General features: G+C 55.1%; 1 protein-coding gene across 1 annotated transcript in view; it reads left to right on the top strand.

Annotated features, from left to right (window-relative positions):
- The window catches only part of CACNA1I (calcium voltage-gated channel subunit alpha1 I), a 94,866-nt gene that overhangs the window by 6,372 nt on the left and 66,390 nt on the right, over positions 1-22,104 (top strand). Inside the window, exons 2-3 of the mRNA XM_036251178.1 lie at positions 11,816-11,927; positions 13,404-13,537. Of these exons, the coding sequence (XP_036107071.1) occupies positions 11,816-11,927; positions 13,404-13,537 (246 nt within the window). The remainder of the gene's footprint in view (positions 1-11,815; positions 11,928-13,403; positions 13,538-22,104) is intronic.

Below are 22,104 nucleotides of genomic sequence, written 5' to 3'. Positions count from 1 at the left end.
CTCTAGACCCCCTCAGCCCTTTATTAGTCTGCTACCTTCTGCCTCGGGGGAATTGTTGCCCAATCTCCCCCAGCCCCGATGGGCTTGTGCATCACTTCCCAGTTCCCACAACACTTTCCCGCCCTCTGGGACCTCTCAGGTCCTCTCCGCACCTCCCGCCAGATGGCAGGCCTGCGAGTGTGCTAACTCCCCATTGTATAGCTGGGGAGACTGAGGCGCAGGAAGGGAGCATGACTTGCCCATGCTAAGTAGTCAGCAAAGCCAGGGTGAACAAGAGCCTAGAACTGCCAGTGCTCATGGCTGAGGAAGGGGCTCTTTGGGGGAGGCTGTCCCCTCCTCCTTCAGCCCTGGCCTAATGGGAACACCCAGACGGGCGACAAGTGTTGCTGGAAGAAGCAACACATGTCTGGGAAATTGTCCGTTTCCCTCCATCTGGTATAGAGAAGGTTGTTTTTCTCCAAAGTAAAAGCATCAAGCTGTGCCCTGGCCATCGTAGATGCGACACTGGCATTGGTCATGGGGCGGCCGGTCTGGCCAGTCAGAGGAGCCTGGCTGGGCCAGGGCAAGCCTGAGCCACAGGGCAGCCTCAGGAACTGTCACATGGACATTTCTGTGTAAAGAGAGCTGCAGGTGCAGAAGCTGCCCCTGCCGACCTGGGGGCATTGGTGAAGCTTACTTGGAGGAGGGGACATTTGGCCTGGGTCTTGCTGCGGGAATAGGAGTTTTTCAGGAGACCAGTGGAGGGATAATATTATAGGCAGAGGGAATAGTGTAGAGAACAGAGAACAGTGTTTAGTGTGGCTGGAACAGTGTAAGACAAGCTGGATAGAAGGGTGTGAAATGTCAGGTTAGAACTTGTACTTGATCATGTGGGCACTGGGAAGCCATTGAGGGGTGTCCAGCAGAGATGAGGTGTGGAAAAATCATTTGCTAGAATGGTTTCTCCTAAAGCAGAATGGAAGATGCTTGAGGGATAGAGACTGAGGTCTGGAGACCAGGCAGGAAGCTCCTGCAACAGATATTGATTGATTGATTGATTGATTGATTAAATAAGTGTTTATTGAAGCCAGCTATATGTTGGACACTGTCCTAGACCTGAGAGGAAACAGTCTGGTCAAGGGCTCTGAGCTGAACTGGGTCACCAGGGACTCGGATCACAGCCTGAGTGGGGGCTGAGTGTGGAAGGACATCTGGTGTCCAGATTCTGGAAGGCAAAGGGGAGGACTGTGCCGGGAGGGCGCTGGCATTCACTAAGGACCTACTATGTGCTGGGTACAGTTCACGCTGGCTCTAGAGAGTGACCACTGGACAGATGAGGCCCAGAACGGTGAAGTGCTTGTCCAGGCCACCCAACCTGCCAGTGACTGAGTGGAACTTGGCCAGAGCCCTGGCCCGTGCAGCCCCGGGAGCCTGCCAGGAAGTCTCGTTGTAATTGATATAGAGCAGAGAATTAGGAAGAGGGCTGGCTGTCTAATGAGGAGTTCGCCCCTCCTGGGGCATTTAAAACATGATTGGATTTTACGTGTCCATCGGGCCTGGGCTCTGGCTTCTGTGTGAGAAGCCAGTTCTGACCCGCTGCTGCCCTCAGACCATCTCGCTGTCCTGTTGGGAGAAAAACAGCACCATTTGTGTCCCTCGGAGAGAAATCAATATGTCTTTTTAACCAGCCAGAATGTCTTCCTGCTAACCTCTCTCCAGCTCTCCTGCGGGGCTGCCTTCCACAGTCCATCCCCATCTGCCCTGTGGAGCTCTGCTCTGCTCCTCTGGACTTCCTCTTCTCTCCCCAAGTTCAAATCCTGGCGCTGGTGCTTACTGCTGTGTGATTCTGAGCAAACAACTTGGCCTCTCTGGGCACCAGTTTCCATCTAGATTGGAAAGCAGGAGGAGAAGGCTTGGCTGACTGTGAGAGCTGGGTACTGGGCTGGTGGGGAGAGGGCTGGGGTGGAGGTGGACAGAGCACTGTGCCCACGGGCTATGCCTGGCTACTCCAGGAAGTGGTAGGGAAGGCTTCCACACACCCATCCATTTATATGCTCACTCACTTGTCCGTCCATCCATCCACCCACCATCCATCCACCCACCATCCATCCACCCACCCATCCATCCATCCATCCATCCATCCATCCATCTATCCATTTATCTATCTTCCTAGCTCTTCTCCATTTATCTGCCCACCCACCCCATCCGTCTACCCAACCCTTACATTCGTGCATTCATCCACCCACTTTCCCACCTGTGTAGTCAAGGACACCTCTACAGAGGCCTTGAATGCCAAGCCAAGGAGTTTGGAAACTCTCTGGAAGGCATGGAGAGCCACAGAGCCTTTTGGTTTTGGAGGAGCCCTCTGGCTGCTTTGTGAAGGATGCATCATAGGAGGCAAGGGTGCAGGAGGAGGCTGTTGAGAGACTCATGAATGAGAGAGTGCCGCCTGCCTGAGGCAATGGGGGTGCCGGGGAGTGGACAGAGAGGAGAGATTTAAGTGCTGAAAAGGATAGGTCTCTGAGATGGATGTGGGGACAAAGGAGAGGGATACTCTGGAGGGTTCTTATCTGGACAACTTCCAGGATTGGTGGTAGTTGGGGGTTTATTCATGGGGGTGGGCAGTGCAGGGGGAAGTGTGGTGATCTGGGGAGAATATGACCTGCCCATTTTGGACACGATGAATTTGAGGTTCCTAGGGATGTCCCAGGGCAGTGTCTGGGAGGCCTGCTGCTCAGCAGTGAGTAAGCCTGGGGCTGGGACAGGCTAGGGACTGGTCAGCCCAGGGATGGTCATTGGGAGTGGGTGTGGGGCCAGGGACAGGAGAGGGGAGACTGGGCTCAGCAGCCTGAAAAGGGCCAGCATATAAGGGACAGAGCCCACAAAGTAGGAGGAGGACCTGCCCAGGGCCTGGTGGTGTCCCCAGAGCCCAAGAGGGAGAGAGTTTCTAGAACAGAGTCTTGAGTCTGTGAACTCGGATGGGGACAAGTTGCATGTTTCTTTTCACTGACCTCTGACTGAAATGCAGCATTTCTTTCACTTGTGGATGGAGGTAACAAACCACAATGGGATTAGTGGCAGTGCCTGTAACTGTCACCACAGCAGTCACCGGTATTTCCCTGTCACATCTGGTGTGGCACAGCTCTCCGAATGTCACCCACAGACACCGCGTCAGACCCCCCGCGGCTCCGCTTACTCATCGCGTTGACAATGGAGCACATAGAGTTCTCTATCACAAATTTGTTTTTTTAAAAAATATTATGACAATTATTTTAACACAACTGGCTTCCTTCCTTTCTCATCGTAAGCATTAAAAAAAATATATGCACTTCAAAATATTCTGAGCCTGGGCTCGTGGGCTTCCCCAGGGGGCACGGGAAAGGGTAAGAAGCGCTGTTGCTGGTGAGCGGGTGGGCCGTGACCGGTGTGTGCAGGAGCCCGGTGTGTGCCCGGTGTGTGCAGGAGCGGGAAGGGGTGCCCACGTGAACGCGTCCATGCGTGTGGTCGGGGCACACAGGGGAGACGTGGGGTGGGGGACAGGCCCCCAGGAGGCTGAGGGAGAATGTCATCACTCTCCATCCAGTCCCCACCCTCTCTGTGTCTCCTCTGGGTGTGTCCTCACGGTTTCTGGAGGGTAGGGACCATGTCTTCCAGCGTAGGCCTCACCCAGTGAGGGGTGCTGAGTAGCTGAGTACAGAGCAGGGGACCTTAGAAGGGAGACGGCGGGAGTGCAGGGTGGGCCGGGAGGCTGCAAAGCCCTCTAGTCCCGAAATCCCTCCTCAGCCTCCTTGGTGCCTGCAAGGGACAGGGGTCTCCTTTCCTCATGAGACTGCGATGCCCCTGATCATCTGCTCCAGGTAGGGCTCTGGGCACAGGGAAGGATGGATATGCTCCGCCCTTGGAAAGCGCAGCCTGACTGGGGATGAGAGGCCAGGACAGACCACACTCAGTTCATAGCTGTAAGGGGGGATGTCCAAGGTCCCGTGGGGATTTAGGAGGCTTCCCTGCAGGCTCATCTTTCTTCTGGGCGGTGGGCTCCCAAGACTGGCCCAGCCTGCAGGCAGTGGGCCTCGGGCCCTTCTCTCCACAGTGGCTGGGGTGGTGGTGCTTGGAGCGCCCCTTTGGCTGGAGCTTCCTTCGCAGGGACCATCCACCCGGGGTTTTCTTCCACGCTGGCAGCCCTTGTTCCCTCGTCACTGCCTCCCCCACTCCGGCTGTCTGCTTGGGCACTGTGGCCTGCTGGACATCTGGGAGCCGGAGGCTCTGGCCAAATTCAGTGAGTTCTCAAATTATGGGGACTCAAAGAAGTGGGGCTCGGGGCAGGGACAAGGAAGGAAGGGAAAGCTCACTCCCTCATCCCCTCCCCGTAAGGGATCTCAGCCCACTGGGGCTCCATGGCTTATAAGGAGAACCAGTCAGCCTGGACAGGGCTGTGTGGCATGTGAGCTCCCTGTCGCTGGAGGCATGTAAGTGGAGAGAGTTTTGGACCACCTGCCCGGCAGGTCTGTCCACTTTGTGAAGCAACTTTCTGTCCCAGCTCAGCCACTCTGTCACTCTGGGCAAGTCCTGCCGCCTATGGGACTTCATTTTTCTATCTGTAAAGTGGGCATGATAAAGACTACCATGCCTGTCCCCTAAGGCTGCTGTGGGCACGAGCAGAACAAATCTTTAAACAAGTGGAAGACGTGTGTGGGGTTCAGATTCTGACTCTGCCCCTCACTAGCTGTGCCCTTGGGCAAGGTCATGAGACCCTACCTTGCAGGGTTGTGGTGAAGGTCCCAGTGGGGGGCCTGTGACAGCAGGCGCCCCAGCAGGTGCTTGTGTTTTCTTAATTGTTGCATTTTTATTGTTCTTTGTAGCAGCTGCGCTTCATTATTGTTTGTTGCACTTTTTATTGATGCCCAACATCATGCAGTGGAGCTCTCAAATCTTAATGTCCAACTCAAGGCATCTTTCCAAATAAACACACTCCTACGACCCCACTCAGACCAAGAAGAATGTCTCCAGCCCTGGAAGCTTCCACCTCCTAGTCCCTGATGGATACTCCCCCCAACTTACCGCTGCTCAGACTTCCCTTATGTACATGAACTCTGCCTGATTTTTCACTTTATATACTTGGGTTCATACACTCTATGCTCTTCAATGCTATCCATGTTGTTGCACATATGGGTAGTTTGTTCTTTTTCATTGCTGTGTCGTATTCCATTCAATGGAGGAACCGCAAGGTTTCTCAGCCTTGGCACTGTTGACATTTGAGGCTGATAATTCTTTGTGGGGGGCTGTTCTGTGCATTGCAGGATGTTTAGCATCATCCCTGTTTTCTAATCCCTAGATGCCAGTGCCCATCTCACCAAGTTGTGACAATCAAAAATGTCTTTGGACATGGCCACATGTCCCCTGGGGGTCACAATCATTCTCAGTTGAAATCTGCTGCCTGACTCATTCTCCTTTTGGGGGGCACTTATATTGCTCCCTGGCTGGGGCTGTTAGGAATATTCTGTGCCTTCTGGCAGACTTTGTTGGCATTTCTCTGGAGTGTGGACCCAGGAGTGGCACTGCTGGATCCTAGCCTGGGCTTTCATAGGCGCTGCCAAGAAGCTGGTCATTGTTCATAAAGATAAGTTGGATGCATGAATGAGTGAGTAGATATCCTCTTTAGAGTGGGGCATAGAGCAGGGCCTGGGGCATAGCTGACGTTCAGAATGGCAGCCACCGTTACCACAGTGCAGGTTATACCGCCTTGCATCTCACGGGGCCCTGGAACAGGGACACACCTGGGCACCTCCAGGGCAGGAATAAGCCTGGTTCATCCCAGGCTTACTGCACAGAGTTTGTGGACCTGGTCCCGGAGGAGCACGGACCTGGACCAGGAATTGGAGTCTGGACCCGCAGGCCCCAGTCTGCGAAGGACCAAGGCCTGAGCTCCCATCCCTGGAGCCACTGGGGACCAATAGGGGAGGGACCCCCCTACAGAGGCTGGCCCAGCTGCCCTGCCCCCCTGGTCCAGGAGGATGCAGCCCCCAGCCTCCTTTCTTCACTTGATTTATTTAGACAACTAAGGCCAACTCTGGGAAATGGATCACATTTCGGATTTGACAAAAATATAAACAAACTTGGCTGCCCCAGCCAAACCCAGCACTCTCAACCCCACCCACCCTTCCAGAGCCCCCTCAATTACAGAAACCGTGACTGTCAGCTGGGCCTACAGGATAGAGGGTGGTGGTTGCCATGGTAACTGTGTAGGCCTCTGGCTCTGGTTCCTGGAGAGGAGGCTGCCCCCGAGGGGCCTGCTTGGGTGTCAGGCCCTGCCCTTCCGTTTGGTCACTCCTCCCTCTGGGAAGTGGCCAGTTTGAGGGGATCCCTGGCATGGTGCCTTCCCTGTCGACTCTGTACCCCCAATTCACATTCCAGCCTTCTTAAGACTCAGCATCTGGGACATGGATCGGGGTTATGTTCTGACCCAGCTGAGCTCCTCACTGGGGGCCCTGAGACCAGCACCCCTGCCCCTCCCCCTGCAGACAGGCCCTCCTCCCAGCCACGAGCGGGGTGGAATCTCCCCCTTCTTGATCCCACTAGGCACAGACAGATAGGCTGATGCCGAGCTCACGGCTGACCCAGGCCCACTCGGGAGGAGACAGTGTGGGCAAGAAGGGAAAAGCGAATGAGTGTTTTACTGAACACACGGCAGGCCAGGGTCCCTCGCATTCCAGGCCCTGTGCCCAGGGTCCACAGAGCACATGGATGAGAATGTGGGATTTGGCGTCAGCAAGAGGCAGGTTCCAATCCTGCCCCCGCCACAAAGCAGCTGTATGGACCTGGGCAGCTGTGTGTGGAGCCCTGAAACCAGCTCTCAGCGCCTCAGCTTCCTTATCTGTAAAATGGGGTAACAGGAGTACCTGCCAGTTTCAGGGAACTTTGCTTAAGTTCTGGGGCGACTCTCTGCCTTGCCAGGCCTGCATTGATGAGCATTTTGGAAGGCTAGGAGGGAAGATTCAGCAGGCTGTGGGGCAGACATCTGTCTAAGGGGCAGGGAGAGCATCTCTAATTCCTGCTCAAGGTCATGCTAAGTAATCAGCAGACAACGCCAGCACGGGCTTCTCAGTCCTCTACTGGTGAGGTTGGTTTTTTGTTTTTTGTTTTTTCCCCAAAGGCCAAAGAACGAGAGGCCCTGGGCCCTTCTACGGGAGAGGCTGGCAGAGAGGGGCTGTCTTTGCCACACAGCACGTGCGGCTCCATGGGCCCGTGTGGGGCCTCTGGGCTCCCTGCCTCGTGGGCTTGCTGTGAGGTTTAAAGGAGGTAATACATGCAGTTTGATTAGAAAGCTCCTTGGCAAACAGACATTCAGGAACACTTGAGAGATGTTTGCCATTGTTGCCGTCTTCACCGTTGTTAATCCGGTGCCTGGCACACAGCAGGCACACAGTCCACGCTCATTGGCCCCAGGTCTGAGGACATGAGAACTGTGGGCAGAGCAGGGAAACAGGGTGAGGGTGGGGTTAGGCCTTGGCTGCACAGGTGGGACTGAGCTGGGGGTGTGGGTCGGGGTTCAGAGCAGCCCTAAGGATGCTTCGGTTGTTTCCCCAGCCAGGTGGGTGTTGGGGAGGGCTGTCCTGCCGAGGACACTACTGACCGGATCGCCATCGATGTGTTTCCCCATCTGTGTTCCTCCAAGGCACCTGTGCTGCCCGTCAGGGTCCGGTTAGCCCCAGATGACCGAATGTGGCCATGCTGACAGACGACACATACACGAAGCCTGGCGTTTGGGGAAACATGGGGTTTCAGTGCAGTTGATATCCAGCCTGGCTCAGGGACGCCTGCGTGGGGAGTCTGTTGTCTGAAGGTCCCTTCGCTTCGGGCTCACTGTGTCTCGTGGATGGCTCTCCAGCCTCTGTTTCCCATCAGCGCCATGGGCGACTGGACCAGATGCTCTGTGAGGACCTTGGTGGGGCTGTTCTGTGACAAGGTCACCCCGACAGAAGTGAAGGTCTGAGCAATGAAGTAGGCAAGGTGGCAGGGTCTCACCTGCATGGCCTCAGATGCCAGGCGGGGCTTTGAGCCTCGGCGGGAGAGGCAGCGGGAGTCACTGAAGACCCCCTGTCCTCACGGAGCTGGCACTCAGACCCCTCCCTTCCCTACCACCCAGAAATCCTGTGCGCCCTCTTGGGGCCCCCGCCCTCAGAGTGCCCAGAACACCAGAGCTTGCCCAGCATTGCTCTCAGAGTTCTGCAGTGACGAACAGTGGACACATCAGACCTTGGGCCAGGCCGTGGAGCCGGCAGCCTGGAGACCGCGACTCCCTCTGACTGTCCTTCCTCACGCTGCGTGATGGGCTCGACTTCAAGGACGGCTGGTGCCTTTGATCCCCCAGCCAGCGGGGAGCGTGTCAGGAACCAGGGCAACGATGCCAGCTCCGGCCCGACTTCTGAGCCTCACGGGCTGCTGGAAAGGGCCCAGGCTCTACCATCTGGGATTTCCCCGAGTGCCTCAGGGCAAGGCTGAGACTGTCCATCTCTGAATGTCTGCAGCTGCGCAATCTAGAGGTGGAAGCCAATCCACCTGCCCCCCTCAGGGTCTCAGTGCCCTGGGCAAACTGGACAGGCAACAGAGGTGGTGCCATGCAGCAGCTCCGGGCACCACCGAGTCAGACCATTTGGGGTGCTCACTGGCTGTGTGACCTTGGGCAAGTCACTCCAGCTCTCCGGGCCTGTTTCTCACCTGCCCCGAGAGGGCTCTGATGAGAGCTTGGGCCATGTCCCCAGGGGTCTGGCACGCAGTAGTTGGGGTTACTATCAAGTTTATTACTATGACCAGTTAGACCAGGTGAGTAGGGAGCATTTCCAGAGAGAAGGCTGAACCCCTACCATGTGAGCGGGAAAAGGTGCTTCAAGGGAAGCGTTAAGAGGAGGTGACAAGTGGACTGGGTTGTGAAGGATGAGTAGGAGTTTGCCCGGTAGAGAGGGTAGAGAGAAGGGCTAGTGCATGCAGGGTATGCTTGGGGACAGCAAGTTCAGTGCGTGCCAAGGCCAGAGGGAGGTGAAGCTGGAGGAATGCACTGAGGTCAGAGTCTGGGTACCTTGGTGTCAGGCTGAGGAAGGTGACGGGGATCTTGGAAGGTTTCTACGCAGGAGAGGCATCCTCAGGGTTGTGTTCAGGCAGATTAATTCGGCAGTGGCCACATAGCGTGGGGACGAGAAACGCAGGCTCTGGTTTTGTATTTCAGCTCTGCCTTTTTCCAGCTGGTGACCTTGGGCAAATCACGGTCCCCTTTTTGTCTCAATTTCCTCATTTGTGAACGGGACTTAAAATAGTACTGCAAGGATTAACCGAGATAACACAGGCCAAGCGTTCCGATAGTGCTGGGCGCACAGCGTGCCTGGTTCTTGTGTGGGGCAGACCGGAAGGGCAGAGAGCAGCTGGGCGCTACGGGGAGGCGGTGCCGGGTCCAGTGAGAGCCGCCGGGGGAGGGTGGCCACAGGCAGGGACGGGCCATGAGCACGGAGGAGAGCACTGGCCTGGGAGTCCAGCGGGCCTGGGTGACTCTTCCAGCTGTGTGATGCAGGACAGGCCCCTAGGTCTCTGAGCCTCAGTTTCTCTCCTCTGTGAAACGGGCCTGCTGACCTCCACTGCTCAGGCTCCTGGGGGACCTCTGTGAAGTGCATTCTGAACTTGAAACTGGCAGGAAGGGCAGAGGGAGCAGAGGAGGAGGCTGGAAGGCGAGAGCTCGGCAGGCAGTGGGGAAAGCTCGGGGATGGGGGACGTTCGCTGGTAATTAGAACGTGTGAACTTCAAAAAAGTTAATTAGTGAGGAAGCTGCTGCTGGAGCCAGGCTCAGGCTAGAGGGGGCCCTGGCAGCTACTGGAATTAATTACAGGTTGTGGTGGGAGAGTGGCAGCAGGGTGGGGGGACAGGAAGGAGCAGGGCTGGGGCAAGGAGGGTCTGAGGGGAAGGTGGAGGGAAGGCAGCATCCCAAGGTGAGCAAGGGCCCCGGGATGGGAGGAAGGCTGCTGCCAGGCAAACCAGGTCCGTCTCCCATCAGGCAAGGGGTGCTCAGCATCCCTGGGTGGCGTCTGGCTGAGGGTCTGGCTGGTGTGGCTCCATCTGAGCTTAGAGCAAGGCTGTGAAATTGAGGAGTGAGGGTTTCCATTTGGAGACACTCAAGAATCACTGGATGTCAGAGTGGGCAGGGCCCAGAGAGATGTACTTATTCACGCAACAGACATTTACTAGATGCCTGTCACTGTCAGAGCTCTGGACAAAGACAAGGAGCACACCAACAGCACAAAGTTAGGGCATACGTTCTCAGAGACCATGAAACTGGGAGAGTGTGACCACTGCAGGGAGAGAGATTGGATGGGGACTTCTCAGGGGAGGTGACAATGAAGCTAGAGGGTCAGAAAGGGGAGTTCTTGAAGGTCTTGGGAAGTCTCCCAAGCAGAGGGAACAGCAGGTGCAAAGGCCCTGGGGTGAAGTGTGCCTAAAGAGCCCGAGAACCAGGGCGAGATGAGACGGCATGGGGTGGTAGGTAGGGCCTTGCAGAGGACAGCGAGGGCTTTGGTTTATGCTGACAGAGACAAGGAGCCGTGCCAGGGTTCGGAGCAGGGGAGGCCAAGGTTTTCAATAGCTCCCTGCTGCTGCAGGGAAGGTGGCCCAGAGGGGCCAGAGCAGGCCGTGTGGGGCTGGTGAGGGCGCTCCTGGTCCTCCAGTGGGGAGAGGCCAGGTTCAGAGATGGAAAGGGCTTGCCCTGGGCCTCAGACTCGGGCAGTGCTGGCTGCAGCTCAGACGCCGGCCCCTGGTGTTCACAGCTGCAAAGAGCTGCAGTCCGCTCCCTGGCTCAGTTTCTGGGGGCAGCAGCGGGGCTGTGCAGGCAGTGGATGCTGAGTTCTATCGCAGCCCCTCCTCTTAAAGACAGGGAGTGACTTAAGTCCAGTCTACCTTGGGTCAACCTCTTTAGAATGAGGCACAGATTTCCTGAGGCCCGTGGTTCTAGGAGTAGGTGGGTTAAGAGTGATGGGACTGGACCTCAGTAGGCTGAGTTCTAAGGCTGGGAGGAGCCACCAGGAGGGAAGGTAAAGAGGAGGCTTTTAATGAGAGCAGCCTGGCCGGGGGAGGCGGAGAGCGCCCACTCATCCTGATTCCAAGCGGGCGCCCCAGGGGCCCTGCCCAAGGCTGGGTGAAGAGACTTTCTGCCAGGGCAGCCTGAGGAGGCTGGGCCCCACCTTGCTTGGCGCAGGGGCTGGGAGGGCCTGGGACAGACATTCTGGAGTCGAGATGAGCTCGTACCGGCTACAGGTGAGGAGAGCGGGACAGGGGTGTCCAGCCAATCCAGCCAACCTCAGCCACACTGGACTGGCCCTCTGCAGGCTACAGATCCAGCCTTGGCAGAGATGGAGGGGACAGGGCAGGGGACAGAGAGAGGTGGTCAGGGGAGGGAGGCGGTGACAGTCAGAGGAAGGTGGTCAGAGGTGCAGAGGCATGGGTAGTCCACAGATGCCTGCCAGCCAGGCCTGTGGGGACCTCGTCCTTCCTGGCCCTAGGGAAACTCTCAGGCTGGGGCAAAGCACTGGGGTGGGGGTCCCGGCAGGTGGTGGCTTGGTGGGGTTTGCATTCTCTGGTGGGTTTGGCACGTGTGGCCATGTCTGTTGTGAGGGGGGTAGGCTGGCTCCAAGGTCTTCTGAGAACTCCGGCATTGACCCATTCAGGGAAGGAGCCAGGACAGGGGAAGAACCAGGAATGGGGTGTATGCCTGTTGGGTGAGTGGGGTGGGTATTATGTTCCAGGGTGCACTCTGCCCTCATGGCCACAATCCCCACTGTCTTGTCCTTGACTCTCCGTGCACATGGTTTGAATGTGTCAGCATGCTGGTGATTCTGCTGAACTGCGTGACACTTGGCATGTACCAGCCGTGTGATGACATGGACTGCCTGTCAGAGCGCTGCAAGATCCTGCAGGTGAGGCCACCCGCCCCCCGCCCCCGCTGCGCCCCACCCACGATGCCCCGCCCACCCCATGCAGCACATCCCTACGACCTGCCCTCACTGAACTGACCGTCCTCACTCCCAGCTGCTTTTACCCAGTTCCCTCCATGATCCTCGTCTCCAGGCCCCTGCCCTAGTCCAGGCCCCCATATTCCCCCACTTCCTCCTCCTGGTCTCCCCAGTGTCTGGAGACCCCAACATTCCTCTACGGAAAGCCTGCCCTTCGCGCCCCAGTGCTGTTGGAATAAAGGCCAAGCTCCGTAACGGGTTCTCAGTGCCCTTTATGAGTGGGCCTCCAGTACCTCTCCTGGTCCCTCCTGTTCTCATCTCCTGAGGTCCTGGGCGGGACTCACCTTCGGCACCTGCCGGGACGCTGTGCAGTGCGTGCACACCGTAGTGCAGGGGTTAGGGTTATACCCATTTTACTAATGTCGTCTCCCTAGGAAAGCGAGCCCTCTGCCCGGTGTTTCCCAGGGCTCAGCAGATCCCAGGCAGCCAGGGCCTCAGAACCCCCTGGGGCACCTGGTAAAAATCCAGATCCCTGGCTCAGCCCAAACCTGCAGAATCAGCAGCTCTGGGGTGGGTCTGGGGTCCAAAGGGGGACAAGCTCCCACTGATTAGCCTCAGCGGGTACTAGGCTGGCTTCCCTTCCAGTGGGCGAGTTCACTGAGGACTCATCTCTGGGTGCCGCGTCTGTGTCCGCGGCACCCAGCCTCTGTCCCGGCACACAGTAGGTGTGCTCAGGGCTCGCTTGTTGAATTGAATTTACTGCAGCCCTTATCTATCCTGGAAAGGGGAATTCCACCCAGGTCCTGTCCTCGGGAGATACTCACCCCAGTTTATGGCTGGGGACACATGTGGGGCTCCTTTCTGAGCAGCGGAAGGCAGCACCGAGGCCTGCGCCTGGCGTGTGCGCCAGGCCTGTTTTGAGAAAGTTCCTTCCACGTGGCTTCGGAGTCAGATAGACCTGAGAGTCAGTTCCGCTCTGCCACTCACCTGCTGTGTAACCTGAGGCAAGTCGCTTAAACTCTCTGAGTCTCAGTTTCCTCATCTGTAACGTGGGACTATACATGGGGTCACTGTGAGAATTAGAAGGGAGAATTCAAGTCAGGTACGCAGCCCAGTGCTTGGCAATTATTAGGGAGAGCGTTTGTCCTAGCCCCATCTGGGTCCCTTGTCATCATACCTGGTTTTAGGGAACAAACAGTATAGGCTGTATTACCTTCTTCATTCCCCTCTCTGGGCCTCAGTTTCCTCATCTGTGAAATGACTGCATTGGATTAGTATCTCTGAGGTTCTCTTCCTGCCCAGGAGAAGGAGTTTCCAGGTCTTCCCCAGTTCCCTTGTGTCCACGACTGTGTCTCCACCTCACACTGTGGCTCCAACCCCTGGGTCCTGCTCTGGAACCTCACACTGTCCCTTGCTTCTTGCCTTCCTCCTGCCCTGCAGGTCTTCGATGACTTCATCTTCATCTTCTTTGCCATGGAGATGGTGCTCAAGATGGTAGCCCTGGGCATTTTTGGCAAGAAGTGCTACCTTGGGGACACGTGGAACCGACTGGACTTCTTCATTGTCATGGCTGGGTAGGTAGTGCACCAGGCAGGTCTGAGCCTCTGGTGCTTGCCAGACTTAATTTCAGTAATCCGTGGGGCATCCTGGTGACAGGGACGAAGCTGCGTGGCAATTTGAGACTGACGGGCATTCCTCCGTCCCCTCTCTGGTAAGTCGTGTGTCCTGCACTGCCAGCTGGCGCTGTCTGATTTACACTAACTGACTGACTTGAGAAAGCCAGTCACCCTCTTTAAACTTCGGTTCCTCGTCTGTAAAGTGGGGATAATAATAGAAGCTGCATCAAAATGAGCACCCAATACATGCTAGTGGCTCTTTTTTTTTTTTTTAATCCTCACCCGAGGACACTTTCCCATTTTTTGTTCAGGTAGAGTGGGAGGGAGAGAGAGGAACAGAGAAAGAGAGAGAAACATCGACGTGAAAGGAACACATCGAGTGGCTGCCACCCGCACAACCGACCAGGGCCGGGGACAAACTGCAACCGAGGTACGTGCCCTTAGCGGGAACCGAACCCGGGTCTCTCAGGACTGCAGGTCGACACTCTAACCGCTGAGCCAAAACGGCCAGGGCGCTAGCGGCTCTTATCATCCTAGGTCACCCAGCAAGTCCGAGGTAGGCACAGGTTCAAGCACCGTCTGACTCCAAAGTATGATGGTTTCTTTTTTTGAATTAAAAAAAAATATTTTTCCTTTATTGATTTTAGAGAGAGAGGAAGGGAGAGGGAGAGAGACAGAAACATCGATGAGAGAGAACATCGATTGGCTGCCTCCTACGTGCCCCCCACTGGGGATCGGGCCCACAACCTGGGCATGTGCCCTGATCTGGAATCAAACCGGTGACCTCTTGGTGCATGGGTCGACACTCAACCACTGAGCCACACTAGCTGGGCCAAACTACGATGGTTTCTACCAAGACACAGCTACAGTCAGAGAGAGGCCAGGTTACAACTTAGCCCATTGGTACTGCCTGTGTCTTAGTCTGCTCGGTGCCTTGTTCCTGGTTTCCTGGGTCAAACCAGGCTGGTGGCCCATCCACGCTTTCATGCAATGACCAGGGCCAGTGCTGTCAGACTGGGCAGGACAGCAGGGTGTGGAAGACAGCAAACCCAGGCTGAGGCCTTGTCCTTCTCCAGCGTGTGTCCCCAACAGCTGCAAGGGTGAACGTGTCACACACACTGAGATGAGGGCTCTGGCAAACCGCTGTGGTTTTCTGAGAGCATCTCTGAGCCAGGCTCGGGGCTCGGGGGCTCGGGGACTTTCCTGAGGAAGTGACGCACAGAGCTGAAGGAGGAGCAGGCGTTAGCCATGCCCGGTAATGCATCAATATGGCAGAAGTGATGATGGGGGAGAGAAAAGGGCTGGAGGCCTATGAGTGTGTGTGGGTGTACCTATGTGTGAACATGCGAGAGCGTATGGGTGTCATTGTACACGAGAGTGTGCGAATGAGCATATGCGTGTGTGCGATGCCAGTGAGAAGGGGCAGGGAGGGTAGACAGGCACACTGAGAGGGGAGTCGGGAGCTCTCAGTCGCTGTGAAATTCCGCGGGTGCCTTCTGAAGTGAAATGATGTGTCCACTGGTGTTCACAGAAGTGTCGCACCTCTTCTGAGCATCCTTTCTGAGAGCTGCATTCAGTGTCACGACCACACTGTCAGCAGTGATTCCAACCTAACCAGGAGCGAGGCCGGCCGACGTGGCGTCTTGTGAACCGCGTCCCCCCTTTGCCAAGTTCCTCATTGTGGTTCTCATTTTGGTTTGGCTGGAGGACATCCTGAAGTCGTTTTTTTTAAAAGAAAAGTTATTTGGATAGTGTCATTCTCCAGTCTTGCCTCTGCAAACTCATTTCCCTCTGATCTCTGAGAGAAGGCTGGTTTTGTCCGGATGCGGATCTGGGTCCCGCAGAACCCGGCACACAGTGCCACTGGAATCTCAGGGGTGCTGCTGGGGAGTCCAGGACTGGGCTGGCTCCTCTTTCTCGGGAGACAGCTGCTTTTTTCTTGCCAGAAGCTCGGAGGGTTTTCTCCTTCCCGTCGTGATGCAGACGTTTCCCTAGGGTGGGTCTTGGTGTGAAAGGCTCCCCGTGGGGCCTTTTAGAACTCAAGGTGAGGAAAGGAAACTCTTTCATTTCTTCTTTGATTATTGTCCTTTCTCCTCTGGTCTCTCCTGAAATTCCCATTAATTGGGTACTTCCCTCCTCTGCCTCTTCCCCACATCTTTCCCCTTTTCCCTCACAGACTTCATCTGTGCGAGGGGGCAGTTCCTGGACTCGGCGGCCGTGTGAGTCACTGACCAGGGTCCCTCCCCCACGGGGGCGCCGGTGACAGGCTCATCTCCTCTGCGTCTTGTTAATTCCCGAGACCGCTTCTCATTCTGGGCTTCTTACTTTTCAGAGCCGCTTGGGTCTGTTTTTGTTTCGTGGATGCAATATTCCTGAGCACCTCCTTATGGATCCTAATTTAGGGTCCTTAGAAGTCCTTTCTTGATCCTGAAGCCAAAGCATAATTTCCAAGAAGTTTAAAAAATGACCCTCACACCAATCGTAGCAAGAAGATGTATCACGGGTTTATTCGGCTCCCTGTGCGGAACAGCAGGGCGGTGATCACGGAATGAGGAAAATGGGCACTGGAGCAAGATGTGGGATGAGAGCCCCAGGTCAGAATCAGAGCCGCTTAGCAAACGCCAGGGTGATAAGCCCGTCCCCTTTGGAACGATCTCTTCTATTGGGAAGAAATCACTAATGAAAATCTACAAGTTAATATGTAAATTCACAGCAGCCAGGCCTTTAATTAACAGTAAGTGGTGAATCAAAGGTCTATCCCCCTCATGAAATCATCATTAGAGGAGTCCGTTAAATAACGCTCAGAAACGACATCGCGCGCGAGAAATACTGCCCTCCCTTTGCTTTCTTTCCAACTTTTAGGAGAATTTTGATTAACTCCTGTTTCAAGGAAGTCATCTGTTTTGCTGGCTCCGCTCACTGCCTCCCTTGAGTGCCCCCCTGCCCTCTGACTTGAGTCTTCTCTGTTGCTCAGTCATCCCCGCCTCTGCTCACATTTATAAATTAGGACCCAAGCTGAGCAGAGAGCCGGCCTGGCTTCAGCACTGTGTTGAGGTCTCTGTTTGATATTTTTTCTTGGTCCTTAGGGTGGGGTCCGTGGGCCAGCATCCTCCTGGGGGTTATGGAGAGCTGGGCACATGAGGGGTTGCGTAGGGTCCCATGCTTGGTTTAATGCCTGGCTGTCACCATTCATTAATTCTTTATACATTTTGAACCAGGGACCCTGCATTTTCATTTAGCACTGGGCCTCACAGATTATGTGGCTGGTCCTGGCTGGGGGCAGGTACCATGAAGACCCATGTGTGGGATGCTGGGGACCAGGTGACTCAGCCCTGTCCCCAAGGTCCTCTCCATCCTTTGCGCATGAGTGAAGAGGTAGGATGGGAAGGCACAACCCCAGGCTCCAGAGTCCAGCCCTCAGTTCTGCTCCCACTCAAGACCTGTCCCCAGAGCTGCCCGCTCACCCCCCGCGGTCCCAGCCAGGCTTGGTGCTATAAATGTTCTGTTTCCCGAGTAACAAGCCTGACATCCAAAGGTTTTTTTTTCATTCCTTCCTGCTCCGCCCCTTCCCCAAATTACTGGCTCCTTCAAGCTCCAGAGGAGACAGAGCCCCCACACTGGAAGGTTCCTTAGAGGTCAGAGCCTTGCTCTCCCATCCGCTCAGCCCTCCTGCTCCCACCCTGCCACCGCGAGAACAAGCCAGCTGCTCCCAGCCTGGGACAGTCTGATACGTTAGAAAGTTTTTTCTTCACGGAGCTCAGCTTTGTCTTCCTGTAGCTCCCACCTGATGAAACCATTCATCCATGTATTCATCACAAAATCAGCGTTTATTGAGCACCTACTACATGCCAGGCCTTGTGCTTGGCAGTGGGGACAAGACAGATGCCACTGTGATCTCACGGAGCTCCCGGTTTAGAAAATGTATGCAAAACGGATAAAAAGGTTCTAAATAAATTCTAAATTGGGATCAGTGCTATACCAAAGAAGTAGAGAGGGTCATGAGGGCATGGGATAGAGACCCGATTTAGGCAGGGGTGTCAGCAAAGCCCTCAGAGGGAGAGAGGCCAGGCAGTGGGGGCAGGCCATCTCAGGCAGAGGAGACAGCACGCAGAAGGCCTGAAGGGGCTATTTGAGGATGGGGGAGCAGAGCAGAGAGTATGTTGGAGCCCAGGGTTCCCAAGGGTAGGTGGGTGCTGAGGAATGAAGCCAGAGAGGAGGGCAGGGACCTGATCCTACAGGGAGGCCTGGAGCCTGCGGTCAGGAGCGTCCCTGATAAACCCATGACTCCTTCAGAATTTGGCAGGTGACTCCCTTCCTCCCCGAGTCTCCTGTTCTCCACATGAAATGTCCCCCGCACCTCCCACCATTTGTCAAAGGACAGGTAAGGAGGCCTCACATCCTGGACTCACTTCAGTGACCAAGGCAGTCTTGGTCCCTGGCCAGGGAGCAGGACCCAGCCTCCCAGTGATGACTTACCAGAATGGATGGCCTTTGTCCCAGGGTGGTGTGGGACTGTGGTGACCTGCTGAGTGGCCGTGCTCTCTGTCACCCCCAGGTGGTGTTCAACCTCCAAGCCAGGTCTCTCCCACCCTGGAACGAACTAAATACAGTTGATTTTTTAAAAAACCAAATACCAAACTTTGCATTTATTGCTATTAATTTCGTCTTCCAATGACCACTTGGAGACCTGACTCATCACGTTTACTCTCTGGGTTGGGTCAGCCCAGGACGGCAGGAGACCCTTCCAGTGTATGACAGCCTGGCAATCACTGGACAGTAGTTAAGCCCATCTCACTGTCTTATTTAAGCTACATTTTTCTGTCTTTGTCCATTAGGGGGTCATGAAATATTCAGTGACATTCTTGTTGAACTTGAGATATTCTTTACCTACATATCTCCCCTGGTGCCTCATGCTGGTAATTCTACCTCCTTCCCTAACCCAAAACATGAAATGGCCATTGCCAGCTGTGGGAGGGGCCTGGGCACCTACATATTAAAAGCTTCCCCATGCCTTTGTCAGTGTGGCTCCGTGGTTAGAGCTTCGGCCCTTGGACTGAGGGTCATGGGGTTGATCCCCAGTCAGGGCATGTATGGGAGGCAACTGATATTTCTCTCTCTCTCTCTCTCTCTCCCCCTCCCTCCCTACCTCCCTAAAAAAAAATCAATGGAAAAAATATCCTCGGGTGAGGATTAACACACACACACACACACACACACACACACACACACACACACCTTCCCCAAGAATTCCACTGCTGTCTCTAGGGGGAACCAGGACCGGAGGGCCGGCTGCAGGGACCTCTCCAGAATGAGGCGGAGGCAGAGCCTTGCCAAGGGCATGGCTGGCGTGGGCCCCACCTCAGACGAGGCGGAACAGGAGCCACCCTAAGTCCGTGAAAGCCTTTCAGAGCTCCGACTGGGGCTGGGAAGCGTCAAATGGAGCAGCTGAGGGACAAGTGTGAGCAGATTGGGAAAGGGCAACCTCCCCAAACCTCAAATACATGCAGAGCCTTGCACCCCTCCTCAGTGCTCCTCAAAATTCAAGGAACAACAGAGAACTGGCGTCCAGGTTAAAACAGATTCCTGGGCCTCACCCCGGGGATCCGGACCCAGCAGGTACAGCAGGCCTGGGAAGCTCCGTTTAGCCAGCTGCTCCGGTGGCCCTGCGGCAGGTGCGCTCGTCCACTGGCCCCTCGGATTCTGGGAGCACGGGGGGGGGGGGGGGGGGGCTGGGGAGGGCTCCCTCTCTGATCTGCATGCAGGATCCAAATTAATTCTCGTGACAAGTAAATGTACTTTGTGAACAGAACAGGGGGACTCCTCGTGAGGATTTCTATTATTAACAATATTAACACAAATAGCAGTAATGTCAGTCACTCAGCACCTGGCCAAGGAGCAGGAAGGAGAGGCCGGAGCAGGATTTGTCACGCTCTGGAAACATCTCCCGTGCGCACAGCTTCCCCACCGACTCTCACAGGCTCTTGGGAAACAAAACGTCAATAAGAATTATTCCTCAGCCCTGGACTAGAGCTTTCTGAAAAGACCAGGCAGGCACGTCTGCTCTGCGGTGGCTTGCTGAGAGTTCCTTTTGTCCAAAGTGCCCCATCAGTGGGACTTTAAAAAGCAAAGGGAATTGAATCCTCCTAGGCATCATTCGGGGTGTGATAAAAATAAGAGCGTCTGCTGATTGCTGAGTACTCACTGTGGGCCGATGCTGGGTGTGATCTGGTCTAGTCTTTCAACTAGCCTGTGCGGGAGGGACTCGCGTAAGTTCCATTTCACGGGAGATGGGAGTGGGGTGGTGTGGGCACAGGAACAGGGAATGACCTGCTCAAGGTCACGGGCTGGTAAAGGGCACAGCAGGAGTTGAACACAGGGAGCTTGGCTCCACGGGCTGGGATCGAGTCCTGGTTCTGTGTAAACTGCTGGGTGTACTTGTCAGGATGCACTTGGCTGCAAGTAACCAAACATCCAATCAACGGTGGCTCCAGCAAATTCTGGGGTGTTTTTTCTGATATAACATGAAGTTTTGAGGTTGGTGGTTAACTAGTGGTAGTTATGTGATGTCCTGGTGACTTTTCGGGCCTTTCTTTTTTTTTCCTTTTTTAAGTATGTTTTTACTGATTTTTTAAAGAGAGAGGGAAGGGAGAGAGAGATAGAAAAATCCATGTGAGAAACATCGATCAGCTGCCTCCTGCACGACCCTTACTGGGGATCAAGCCTGCAACCCCGGCATGTGGCCTGGCTGGGAATCGAAACGGGACCTCTTAGTCCATGGGTGACCCTCAGTCCACTGACCTACATTGGCCAGGCTTCAGGCCTTTCTTCATGGTCACAAGGTGGCTACTGAAGCTGCAGGCATCATGTCTGCATCGAAGGCAGGGAGACAGGGACATAGGGCTATGCCAGCTGCACTTGTCCAGTTGGATCAGGAAAACAACATTTTCTTTCCTAGATCCTTCCCCCAGTTGCAGCACACTTGGCCAAAACTGGGTCTTATGGCCATTCTTAGCTGCAAGGGAAGCTAGGAAATAGGAAACACCACTGAATTTGGCTAAATCAACCAAGAGTTGTTTTCTGGGGCCAGGCAAGATTGGAAGGAGAGAATGCATATCGGGTGGGCACCTCTCAGAGTCTGCTACATTCCTCTCCCAGGGCCTAAATTTCTTAGTCTGCTCCCAGCCAAAGCTGTGGCCCTACCATGTCTCCAAGCCCTGGTCTGGGTCTTCAGACTGGGCATGACGTGTAATCTGTTGAAAAATCTAAAGTCAAATACCAACTGGTGCAAGCTCCGCAGAGGTCTGTGCCTGCCAGCAGACCTGGCTGTGGTTCTGCACATGATAGGGTCATTGCTGGGGCTGTTTCCAGAGGCCATTGCAGCCAGCCTCCCTCCTGTGTGGCTCTCTGTGCATTATCTGTGGGTCAGGGAAATACTCTGTGTGTCAGCAGGCCCAGCACCCTGCAGGCCATGACACCGACTTTACACCCTTATTTGTAAGGGTTGTACAGGTCTGTCCCCAATAAGAACTGGGTGCTCCGAGAGCAGGGCTGAGGCTGAGTCATCTTCCTGGAGTCCCCAGAGCCTCCCCCTGGCCAGCTCCATGACGTTGGTTTCATATCTGTTGTGTCCAGGCACCGCAGAGCTAGGGGAGGGGATTGGGGCCATTTTCTTTGAGCTCAACTGACTGTTGGGTGGGTGTGGACCTGGGAAGGTTCCAGTGGGAACCTTGGTGTGGATGATTTCTCATTTGCATATGGAGAAGAGTGGGAGAGAGAGTGATGATCACTGCTCAGGTCCGTTTCTATGGAAACAGGATGCTAGATGCCATGGGGGAGGGGGGTTAGTCAGCAGACATTCTCAGGCCACAAGTTGAAAAGCCAGACCCCAGTCAGTCATGACTCTGGCAGGGCTCTCTCTGTTATACAGGATGGGAATTTGCCAAACCTGTTTCAAGGTAGTTTATCATTTTTACCAAAAGCTGAAGGGGTCTCTGGCTTCAAGTCCTGCTTGACCCAGAATCCTGAAAGACGTCACCAGTGTGTCCTCCCATCCCACCACTGCTCATTTCTCTGTGCCAACCTCCATCTCTGGCTGCTTTTCTCGCGGGTGGTAGGTGGCCGGTAGTCCTGGGGTTCACAGATTACTTCCTCAGGTTCAACACAAAGCCTCCTTTCCTTCCAGGCCACTCCAGTGAGTGCAGAATTGACCCTGCTGGGCTTGGATTGGCTGGTGTGGGTCATGTGCTCATCTCTGAACCAATCACCGGGGCCAGAATGAGGCAGCACTTTGGCCAGATCTAGATCAAGGTCCACAGCAGCATTTGGTCTGAGGTCTGCCCCACCCATGCTATGTGGCCTAGGAGTGGGGAGGATCGGCTTGGCGAATCACAGAACTCTTTTTTTTTCTCCCTTTATTGATTTTAGAGAGAGAGGAAGGGAGAGGGAGAGATAGAAACATCTATGAGAGAGAATATTGATTAGCCGCCTCCTGAATCCCCCCCTCCCCCATTCCCCACCCAGACCTG

Source organism: Molossus molossus, unplaced genomic scaffold, assembly GCF_014108415.1.
Source record: "Molossus molossus isolate mMolMol1 unplaced genomic scaffold, mMolMol1.p scaffold_m16_p_10, whole genome shotgun sequence".
NCBI lineage: Eukaryota > Metazoa > Chordata > Mammalia > Chiroptera > Molossidae > Molossus > Molossus molossus.
Note: the sequence above shows the minus strand (reverse complement) of the source record. Positions and strands in the feature narration are given on the sequence as shown.